At 37.3% G+C, this 12,500-nt stretch overlaps 1 protein-coding gene across 3 annotated transcripts in view; it reads right to left on the bottom strand.

Annotated features, from left to right (window-relative positions):
• usp22 (ubiquitin specific peptidase 22) overlaps positions 1-12,083 on the bottom strand; it is a 57,499-nt gene extending 45,416 nt beyond the window's left edge. For 2 of the 3 annotated variants that reach the window (XM_021480159.3, XM_021480160.3), the window contains exon 1: positions 11,647-12,083. In XM_021480159.3, coding sequence (XP_021335834.1) covers positions 11,647-11,766 — 120 coding nt within the window. In that variant the 5' untranslated portion in view covers positions 11,767-12,083. 3 annotated transcript variants of the gene reach the window in all.
• Positions 12,084-12,500: the final 417 nt, after the last annotated feature.

Genomic DNA, 12,500 nt, shown 5'->3' with positions numbered 1-12,500 from the left:
ACCAAATTGCAATGACTCGACTAAAGGCTGATTTATACTTCTGCGTCAAACGTTGGCGTATGCTACGGCGCTGACGCATAGCCCTTCGCCATCACTGACGTACACCTCTCAAAAATTGTAGCTACACGTCGCAACGACGCATAGCGCAAGCTCTGTGATTGGTCAGCTTGGTAGCGCTGACGAGTCTGGGCGGGACCGAGAGCCGCGCGAATGGCGCGAGCGATTGTTTACAAGTGTGGAGTACCGTGAAGGAGCTCCGGATGGAAAGTTTTGTTTTGTGTTTACCTCATAGTTAAAGTTGTTGCACGTCCGCCAGTTCCTGCCTCAAAATGAGCGAGTTTAAGCCACTTGTACATCCCGGAAGTGTTCAGGAAAAGCAATAAAGCAAGCGAAAAAACTCGACACAGAGGAACATTTACACCTCACTGCCAACTAGCGTTTCGGAAGTGTTAATGCAGACCGACAGAGTTGCATGCGCCGTGGGTTACGCCGGTCACCTGACGCAGAAGTATAAATCAGGCTTAACTTGTATATGTAAAATGACTTGCATATCAATTAAATATAAACATTAGGTTAAGTTGTGTGCCTCTCAAGATGATGTTTACCAGATTCCATGCAAATAGGACTAATTATAAGATAAATACATCTTAAATAATTAAATATACAATTAAAAATAAGATATAAAAGATAATTTCAAGTAGAAATGTAAGTGATTTTTCCTGCACTGAGACAAAAACACTATATATACAGAAAATATATATAATATTATTTTATAAACTACCAATTTTCTAAGGTAATTTTAAGTAAAATAATTTTTAAAAGTTCTTTTTTTATAATACAAATCTTTATTTTATTAGGGAATTGTCTTATACTAGTTGCTAAAGGATAATTGATTATGATTTTAAAAAGCTATACAAGTTTGTCGCATTGTATTGCTTGCGAGTCCATTAATGTTCTCAGTCTGCGTTCTCCTTGAATGTAATCTTCAATACATCAGAAACAAAGCCAAAACACACACGCACACACTATATCTGGGAATAAAAATGATCAAACCATCTCGGTTCGTATTCAAGTCACAAGCGGAGTTTAAGCATTTGTAAGGCTGTGAATTATGAGGCAGTAAAACCAGTGCTTCATCTTCCTCCTGGAGTCTCTTTGCTGGAGTTCTTGCGTTTTCTGATTTAAAGCGACACACACTTTCTCTGTGAACATCAGCATTAAACGCGCTCGTGTTTCAATATGACTAACGCAGCTCGTGGTGGAGTTAATTATTGATGGAGAGCTGGAAATGCACAGATCTTCATATGCAGAATCTGTAGAAATGCAGAGCAGACGAGCTGTACTACAATGTAGAAGCTCTATAAAAATAAAGATGAATTAAGCTGTGAATTAATTCGACTCTTCATGCATGACGCTTGTGCAATTTCTCAAAGGAAAAAGCCGTTTTCTGGCCTTCAGATTAATAGGCACTTTAACACTGATGAGTTTGTGAGCATCAATAAACGCGGGATGAAATGTTCAATAGTGAACGATAGACAGAAGGAAATCAATTAAATCTGCTTTATGTATTGTTTGCTGTTGTCATGCCGAATCTAAACCAAGTATTAACGCAAAGTTCATCTTAATAAACCCCAGAGCCAATTTCACTGTGAATGTAAATATATTTGGTTCATTGACTTCAATAGAGGTTTGTGTAAAATAATTAGTTCAAAACGTTATTATTTATTATTAATTGTTTCGTCTTTTATTTTTATTTAATAACTCTAAAGTACTAAAACAGGCTGAAATATTTAAAGTAAAAATAATAAATTATTCTTGCTACTGCTGTAATGCAATTTCCATCCTCATTGAATAATAATGCGTATTAAAGTTATATTTAAAAAACATTTTTAAAAGCTTAATTCTAAAGAGAATAAGTAAAAAACGAGCAGCAAAATGACAAATTAAAGGTAAATCCTTAGTTTTGTGAACAAATAATTTAATATATTTATTTTGTTATGTTGTTATCATTATTTTATATATATATATATATATATATATATATATATATATATTTTTTTTTTTTTTATAATAATATTATTTTTTATGCATTTATTATTACTTTTATTATTACTAACATTAATACTATTACTATTATTAATCTAAATATTATTATATTTATACATTTTACACATATGAAATATAAAAATAAAATATAAAATGGAAAAAAAATAAAACTTTTATTATTAATATTTTAGTAATAGTACAAGTAATAAACTTATAGTTTTTTATATTATTATTTTTATTAAAAAATAAATATATTAAAAAAATAAATATCTAAATAAATTAAAAAATAAAATAAAAACTATTTTTACGTAAAGTTTAAATGCATTTCTGTCCATGACGTAAATAAATAAATAAACACTTAAATAAATAAATACATACATAGATAAATATATAAATAAACATTTTAATAACACAATTTGACACCAGTTTGAAATGCATTTCTGTGCATGATGTAAATAAATAAATAAACGCATATATATATATATATATATATATATATATATATATATATATATATATATATATATATATATAAATATATATATATATATAAATATATATAAATATATATATATAAATATATATAAATATATATATATATAAATATATATAAATATTTTTGACACCAGTTTGAAATGCATTTCTGTGCATGATGTAAACAAACAAACAAATAAATAAAACATAAATAAATATATAAATAAAAATCACTATTTTTGACATCAGTTTAAAATGCATTTCTGTTCATAATGTAAATGAATAAATACACACTTAAATAAATAAATAATAAATAAATAAAATCCCTATTTTTTTAAACCAGTTTTAAATGCATTTCTGAGCATGATGTAAATAAATATATAAATAAAATCACTATTTTAAACACCAGTTTGAAATGCATTTCTGTGCATGATGTGATGGTAGTGATAAGATCAGAAAACGAGTCTTAAATATGGCCAGTTGCAATGCTAAGTTAACGCAAATGCAAGCACATGCAATACATAAGAGAAACCCCCACAGGCATTTGTGCATACATAACGAATGATCCCAGCAGAGCAAACACTGTTCCTTACATGTAATTCATCAATGCAGAGAGGCAGGAATATCAGGATGATCACTAGAATGAAGCCCAACACAAGGTTCTCGAGGTGTCTCTCGCACTCATCACATGCTATAACAGGTCCCGTATTTATAGCAGGTCACAAGAATGGTGGTGAAAACTCAAACTCAATTATACGCTTATCTCTGAATTAACTACAGGGTGGGGGGTGGGGGCATCCAGAATAATTCATGTAATCGGACTCACTGTACAACAAACACTCCTCACTTGTGTCAACTTAAAATACTGCAGCTAATAATACAGTGTTCAATGGCGTAATCTGAACCGAGTGCTCTAGCTGTATAGCGCAGGCCTTATCTATATGCAGTAATATTAGTCGTATTAATATTTGTATCCATTTCTCATTCAATATAGACAATCATTTTTGGTGCATTTAAAGGGCCATGAAACCCTTTAAAGTGTTTTCGTGACTTCTAGTTTGTAAAAAGAGGGTTTGCATGAAAAGGGGAGTTTATTTAAGTGCACACGCTGATTTTCAATATTAAGATTAAGCCGTTTACATGAGTTGCTTTTAGAATGTTCCTTTCATGATCTTGTTTTACATGTTAAATTACATAAATCGATTAACGTCGATGCGTCACCACACTGTCCACATTTCCTTCGGAGTTTCATGTCATTTCAGGTGTTGCATTCCTAGTTTGTCGACTTTAACAGCAGTTTGGCATTTTCGTTTTTCATTCAGGAACACTTCATGCTTGCCCCCCATGACAAGCGAGATATTGGATGCGAGGAACTGCTGGAAGAGTGCAGTTTAATTATTTTTTTAGACCCCTCTGCATTTCTCGGTAGATGCAGAGACTCGGTAAGTGCAGAGAATAGCGTCAAACAGACGTGTATGTAGACTATGCGGCGAAAATCCTACACTACGGTAATAGTTTGATTAAAGCCTAGTTCACACTACAGGACTTTAAACATCAGCAGATCACTGTGCCGTTCACACAACATGACTTGACTTTGTGTCTTTTAATCTCTGTGGTGTTCACACTACGCAACACTCCGTGAATGATCCACAAGAGGGTGGGGTCACACACTACATGATCTGACAACATCTCATTCCCCATCAGCTCATTCAAGCTACCAAACCACAGCCAATGAAAATTTGAGGGAGGAGTCATCAGAAACAGCTGAACACTATTGGCTGCTTGTGTGCTGATGACATCACTGACAGAGTTTCAAGCTTTGGAGAAAGCATTTAAAAACATCGTCAAATCAGCTGATTTATCAGTGGATTAATCACTCATCTGCAGGTTCCAGTGGATAGACACACAGAGAGTTTTAAATTTTTGTAATTTTATAACTCTTTGAAATAAAACTAACATATTTATAACACCCTGCCGCTTTCTAACTATCAGTGTATTTCTTTCTGACATTGTTTTTTTTTATTACAAAACAGTAAAGAACTGAGCATTTCTGCCTTAAATGACCATATTGGTCTTAATGACTGCATGCATGTCTGATACTTTTCGCTGTGACTTTAAATATGTGTGCATTTCCTTGCCTAGCAACTTCCTGCTAACATAAACAAAACTTTCTGATGGCAAAAACATCAATTTACTTCAGATATCTTTCAAAACAGCAGATTCTGTGCTGTTAAATAGCTCCTGTTTGAAAGTGAAAATGAAAGCCAAGACCTTTAAGTGTTTTAGTATCTTAACTACATATTTATAGGCTGTATTACCAAAAAAAGATGATATTTTTAGGGTAATGGTGTCATTAAATATGATGCCAAACATTCAAAGCTTAATTTTAATATCTCAATAATAGCTTTGAATGTAAATATGTTGTGACAATATGGCGTTTCATATGAGAACGGTCAGAATGAGCAGTATGGTAATTCTAATAGTTACAGAGTTCTAGTTCCACTGTTAATATAGTCTACTCTCATGTCTGTGCTAACGCAGAATGAAGCGAGTGCACCGATGCCCATTCTGACCAATCACAGATGTTTCTGCTGAGCTCCTGAACACACAGGCACGCGGCTTATGCTGATCTGCTCTCTCATTTGCTGCAGCTCGTCACTACATCTGACCACACGTGGGGTTGAGTCGGCCGACTGCTCTGGAATATTTAGCATGATGAATGTTGGATTTCCGTCTGCGAGGTGTCGGCGACGCGTTAGCGAGCCTCGTTAATGCGTTGTTCAGTAGTTCACACATAAAGAGCAGCGAGCGCCGAGCACCCGCAGATTTCTTCCCGATCACAGCCCGATCTGTCGGCGAGCTCGTTAACTTCCAAATCGGGCTCAAATCAGGCTTAAAATCCTCTAGTGTGAACTAGGCATAAGGTGTTTACATTCAGAGAGCAGCATTTACAGTGGATCTGTTTAACTGATTGTACTTTAATTAAATAACAACACCGATGCTGAAAAAGCAACAGTAAACAGTCACATTAACCCTTCACTGGAGCTTTATCATTGGCTGCAAAACACGAGCTGTGCATGGAGCCCATTGCAGTTTTTATGACTAGCATCCAGCAGTGGGTCGGTGTTTAGCGGGTGTGCCATCTGAAGCGTGGCCTATGCACTGGCGCAAAACGCATCCAGCCTTGATCACATAACATGCTCGTTCTGCGGCAGAGGGCTGTGGCCGACTGGATCAGAGCTGGCAAAATGCCTTTACCAAGCTCCTCATATTTCTATTGTCCCTTCAGCAATACAAGCGGACAGATGAGAGGCGAGTCTGGTGCCTTTCCCACCTGTGCTTAGCAGATCCACAGGCCCTGATGCTATAGGGTTTCAGAGAGCAGTCCTACAGCTAAATGTAAAGACAGAGCTCACACACACAAAAAAAATCTGAACTCTTCTGTTGTTTTACATTTAGACGTCCATCTTTATCATTACCTTTATGGTTATCATGCTTGTTACAACCTCCCCTTAATACCGAGTAAATCTTTATTTTTTTAGGGAACTACCCCTTTAAATAAACAGCATACTAAGGCTGAGAATAACGGGTGTGTCTAATGGATCAGACATGGAGTAATTCAAACCAAATTAATACAGGGAGCTTCATAAAGCTGTAGCTTTCAAAGTGTAATGGATATGGAGTGTACAGAACAATCACAATTATGTGTACAAATGTTGTCGCAATATGGAATAACAAGCCTTTCATGTCAGGCATACTCAAAATCTCCAGGAAACTGGCCCTTGAGAAGGATGTTAATGCACAGAGGGAGACACTGATGTGGCTGGTTTACAACAAAAACACAATACGACAACATTATCCTTCATAAAACCCAGTTGACTTGACCTCAATAGTGACGATGAGTCATGCAATCCTGAGCGAACCAGATGCAACTCGAGGCAACATGACGCCATTCACCCTATATTAATCAACGACCTACTATCAAACATTCATCCTTAGAAATATAATGTTATCAATTAAGGTTTGACATGTTAATCTGGCTAGCCTTGTGAGGGTGGAAGAAAAAAAGTGCATCTTCTAAAGGGTGGCATTTGATTTGAATGAATCATGATTCACATTTCGCAATAACCTTTTGTTTTTCAGATGGAGATGACTTAGGTGAGGATAGTTAGTTATTAAGCTGCCATGCCGTGTGGTCATCACCACCACAACGTCTGACTCATGGCTGTGAATCTGTACTTTTGAACACTTTGTTCTGCGAAGCGATTCAGAAGATGAATCAGCAGTTCAGTGCAACATCAGGGTTGCTGTCTAAATGATCCATTCGGTGTTTGGTGGTGTCTAAATGATCCAGGGTGGTAACATAAAGCAGTTTTTCCTTCATGAACCAGCCAGCTATAAGATGATGCACATTATGAAGATGACTGAGACTGAACGGATAAACTACAAGGCCTGAAATACTGTATGAAACATATATTGATTTGAAACATCTCGGAAACGGTATATATTAATAATTAATTGGATATTCTTACACAAATGTTCATGCAGATTGAGCATTCTCAGAGCTTCATGACATTAACAAGGTATTTTTGTGTGTGAATCTGTACTTTTAAACACTTTGTTCAGTGAAGCGATTCAGAAGATGAATCAGCAGTTCAGTGCAACATCATGGTTTGTTGTCTAAATGATCCATTTGGTGTTTGGTGTTGTCTAAATCAGGGGTTCCCAAACTTTTCAGCCCGCGACCCCCAAAATGAGAATGCCAGTGACTCGTGACCCCCAATATTCTCTGAGGTGGTGGTTATAAATACAGAAACCTTGTATGCAATGACGCACACACACCAATAGGCCCAAGTCTATTCTTTGTTTTTTTTTTAATGTATGTCAGTGCTGTATATGGGCTAGAAAGTTTAACCTGGTGTTACAAAATCTGCTGCATCTGACAGTATAGCTTTGTCTTTAGTATAATGTAATTACCCGAGAAGTCACAATCCAATAGAACTAGTAATTATAAGCTACTATAGTAACTATATAGTTTATAGTAACTATAAACAACTATTTTTTCTCATCAGTAGGTTATTGATAAAATACAGTAAGTCTTAAGGTTTAATAAAAATTTATTGATTTTTGAAAATCACCAGGCGACTCCCTTCATTGTCCCGCGACCCCTCGGGGGGTCCCGACCCCCACTTTGAGAACCTCTGGTCTAAATGATCCAGGGTGGTAACATAAAGCAGTTTTTCCTTCATGAACCAGCCAGCTATAAGATGATGCACATTATGAAGATGACTGAGACTGAACGGATAAACTACAAGGCCTGAAATACTGTATGAAACATATATTGATTTGAAACATCTCGGAAACGGTATATATTAATAATTAATTGGCTATTCTCACATAAATGTTCATGCAGATTGAGCATTCTCAGAGCTTCATGACATTAACAAGATCTTTTTGTGTGTGAATCTGTACTTTTAAACACTTTGTTCTGCGAAGCGATTCAGAAGATGAATCAGCAGTTCAGTGCAACATCATGGTCGGTGTCTAAGGGTGCTTTCACACTTGGTTCATTTGCCTGGACCGTACCCAAGTTCGATTGTCTCCCCCTGCCACCTCCTCGGTTGGTGTGTTCACACTGTCTTTTTTCCTTCTGAGCCCCGGTACGCTTGCGTCATCGAGCTGCTGTTTTGTTTACGCCAGTTGCTAGGTGACAGTCACAAAAGCAAGCGCCGAAATGGAAAGACGTCCGCATATCGCTGTCATTCTGCTTTTACTGAAGCTTTTGATTTTGGACATACAGAAAGCGACTCGCGTCCATCTGCCGCAAACATTTTAAACATTCAGAACACACAAACACAAACGAACGTTATGAAAACGATAGTTTGTTGTACAGTTGGCGGTTCACTTCCGTTATTTGGTACGATTGCATTCACATCAGAAGTGAACCGTACCAGAATTCACATGAACCGTACCCCAGACCACCTCTTTCAGGCTACTCGGGTACGGTTTACGGGTGCGCACCAGAGTACAGAAGACACGTTCATACTAGCTAAACGTACCGTATTATGACGTCAAACGAACCCGGGTGCGGGCCAAAAGTGCTAGGGTCGGTGATTTACTCCACTACTTTCCTTCAACCTGCAGTTACTACTTTATTTTTTCTTGTCTATGAGGATTACAATAATCAGTCCTGGGATTTCTGTCCAATCAGATCACACTTAGAAGGTAAATCGCATCATACTGAACAACCTCAAGACATGAGCAGGGTTGAACGCTAAGGATTTTTTCTCGGGTCCGATCGGGCCATTGGTTGGAGATTTTTACTTGCCCTGCCAAAATTTTCACTGGCCCCACCAAAGAACTAAAAAGTTAATAGCTATTTCTTAGCCACATATTTTAAATAGTGGCAAAATTATGCATGTAAATCTAGAATTTCAACATTTTAAATATGTTAATAAATGTATAACGAGCAGAATTCAAGATTTTATGCAAATGAAAGAGCCGTATGAAAAATGTGCTGGTATTTTAATGCAATTCTAAATTATTTTTATATTTTATAAACGTTTTTTTTTTTTTTTTTTTTTTTTAGTTTCTTAATTTTGTACTCATGTAATTGTCTGCTTCTAAGACTTTAAAGAGACATTTTCTTTTAGCCTCATTGTTTAATTTTGCCGCCATGTTGCCATCTTTTCGCTGTACTGGTTGTTACTAGGTTACAAAAAAACGTGCTCATCGTTACTGGCCGATAGGGGCCAGTAACAATCCTGTCCACTGTCCCGAGTGTCTTTCACGCTGGCCCCGGGCCACCGGGCAGTCCTTATTGTTGACCCCTGATGAGTGATTTATAATTGCAGCAAACAGTTTGGAAGCATTGAAAAAGTCCAAGGAGATGTCTAAAATCTAAACAAGCATTGGCCCAGAGACTGTTTAGAAGCACTGATAAGTAGATTACCGTATGATGACCAAAATGGCCTTAAACACCAAGCAGGCACAAGACGTCAACAAGACGCCAAATTGACATTGTACCCTAAAGTCATGGGGACGTTGCATTTCGTTTGGAAATGAAAATCAGCATCAGGCCAACTTCAGTGTCCAAGTAATGGTACCTTTTTGGTGTTTGGTGTTGTCTAAATGATCCAGGGTGGTAACATAAAGCAGTTTTTTCCTTTATGAACCAACCAGCTATGGCATGATGCACATTATGGACATCTTATGAAAAGATTGAGACTGAATATGTATATTATATATTGATTTGGAACGTCTGAGAAACTGTATTTATTAATAATTAATTGGCTATTCTTACACAAATGTTCATGCAGATTGAGTCCACTGAGCATTCCCAGGGCTTCATAGCATTAACAAGGTCTTTCTTTGTGTGTGATTTAGTCTCTGATTGGTGAAGATTTTCACAAAATAATAGGTAGTGTATTATTTCAGCAGGAACTTGGATGCTAAATGTGAATATTCATAAAGTTGCATGTAGTTTTAGTCATGAGAGCATTTATTTTAGCTTCATGTGTTAATGTCTTAGCATTTATCCAGGTGATTTGTTATTGGTTGAAAAATAAGCTGTTATTAAGGGGCTATGAGTTAAAATGATTCGGTGTGGTTTGAGAATGAATCATTCAGACCTGCTCAAATGATTCACTGAAAGAATCAGATTTCATTATGGATGCATTATTAAAATAGAGATGCTTCAGTGGGCAATGGATTGTGATAATTAAATTATGATTATATACACACGTTAAACGCATTTACGCACGTCAAACGTGATTTATTGATGCTGTAGGAAGCTAAATGGCGCGTCCTAAAGGTAATACTCTGCTTTGTTTGAATTGAAAAGTACTGTTAAAGGTGTATGAATATGTGAAGTATGAAATTTTGATGCACAAAACCTGCCGTGTGATCTCAACATGGCCTAATAGGGTTAACTGTATTGCTGCATTTTCATTAATAACACTTTCTTGTGGCCTTACAATACATTAAAGTGTCAATTACATACATACATACATACACATATATATATATATATATATATATATATATATATATATATATATATATATATATATATATACATACATACATAAGTGAAACAGGTACTATTTTATGAATAGTATGAATTTGAACATGTTACTCTGCTCATGTATTGTTTTTCACATATGATTTAGTAGGAATGGACGTAGCAAATGGGTTTTAAAGTACAGTTACTTGTTTCTAGTTTCTGATTGGTGGAGATTCTTTCAGAATTGTGGGTAATGTAGTTCTTTACCAGGTGCTGCACATCTAAACATGAATATGTAAAGAAATCTGAGGGTTGTGGCTTCAGCAGAAGAAGAGACTTCTACCATGGATGCCGCACTCTATTGATTAGCATGCAGTGTTATTTATACGCATAATCTGTTGTAATTTCATATATTCGTCAGGCTCAGTTTGTTGAGATTTACTCAAATCATTAGGATTAACTTTCTTAAGTGATTTCATAACCTTGGATATGAGAGAGTGATTAGATATGTACTAAATAAGTAGTTAAGAGACTGATAAACAAATATAAATGTTGTAGTCGAATGATTCGGATCCTTCACACCGGCTCAGACGACTCACCGAAAAGATCCGACTCAAAAGAGCGAATCGATATGATCGAAACCACCAGGGATGTAATAAAGGATGTGTTAAAATGTGATGCTTCGTAAGACACTGAACACACAACATAAAACCCCACACAAAATGGGTGATGATGAGTATAAAACAGAAACCTCTAGCTACTGGTGCACCCAAACGATTTTAACGTTAGGCCCAGTGCGAGTCGTTTAGCATCAGAAAGCGTCTCATTGAGATCCAGAGCATGTGTGACGCTGAATTATCCTGCAAATGAAGTAAAATCGACTACAATCCGCTTGGAAAAGCGAAGCAGCATCTCCACGTCCAGCCCTATGAGGTATTGAATGAGGAGTCTGCGCAGGCCAGCAAACGCATCCACATAGGGATGGACGTGAAAGCAGATCACTGGGTGTAAATAAATCACACTAACATCGCTGTTTACACGTCCTATATCCGTCGGGAGGGCTGCAGATTGAAGGCTGGGCCGATACACTGCAGCACCGGGCTCTGATGTGTGTTATTTACCTTGCGTTTCCTGGTTTCGGCAGATCCGCTCCACACAAAGCACTGGTAGATGACCCGCAGATTCTGCTTCCAGTTGTCCACTTTGAAGCCGTTCACATGGGAGCACCCGGCCGGACTCATGACAGAAAACACATTCGAGTTCCTGCGGCTTTCAGCGACGAAATAACTGAAGTCACGAGGAGAATTATCCAGCAATTGTTCCGTTTTTTCGTCAGGCAATGCAGCGAGCCGCGACAGGGTCGAAGACGCGTGCGTTACGCATGCGGAGAGCGCTTGTCGGACATCCGCAGATATGTCATCATTAGCGATAATTAACCACAGTAAAACCGACCACACTTTTGATATTGTATTTTCCAAGTCGGCTGTTTTAATGGACGGCAAAGGAATTCAACAGAGCACCGTGGGCGACGCAATCCTTGCGATATTAATCGCTGATTGGTTGTTGGCTTGTAGCGCGCGGCTCCCATTGGCTTCCGCGCGTGCCATTTCCGTTAAAGTCCCGCCGCCTTTTGAGAATTCTGGAACGCGATTGGCTGGCGCGCACGCTTGTCTCTGTTCAAAGGCTCGTAGGCCGCAGAGGCGCTTCTGATTGGCTATCTCTCCATAGTTCTTGCTGGTTATGTCATTGAGCAGAAAACACTGCTCCACATGCACACACACACTCAACATCACTGCTGACAGGTGTAAAACACACTCTTTTCCTGATCACAGGAATAACTATAGCGGAGTATTTCATCGATAAACGCAAACAAGACGCTTCACGTTAAATGTTGTAAAGATTTCATGTAATAATTATGGTTATTTACAAAGAAAATCGACAATGATCGCCCGAATATGGTCAGCTTTACTGGATT

This window comes from Danio rerio, chromosome 12 (assembly GCF_049306965.1).
Source record: "Danio rerio strain Tuebingen ecotype United States chromosome 12, GRCz12tu, whole genome shotgun sequence".
Lineage (NCBI taxonomy): Eukaryota > Metazoa > Chordata > Actinopteri > Cypriniformes > Danionidae > Danio > Danio rerio.
This window is presented reverse-complemented; position numbering and strand designations above follow the sequence as displayed.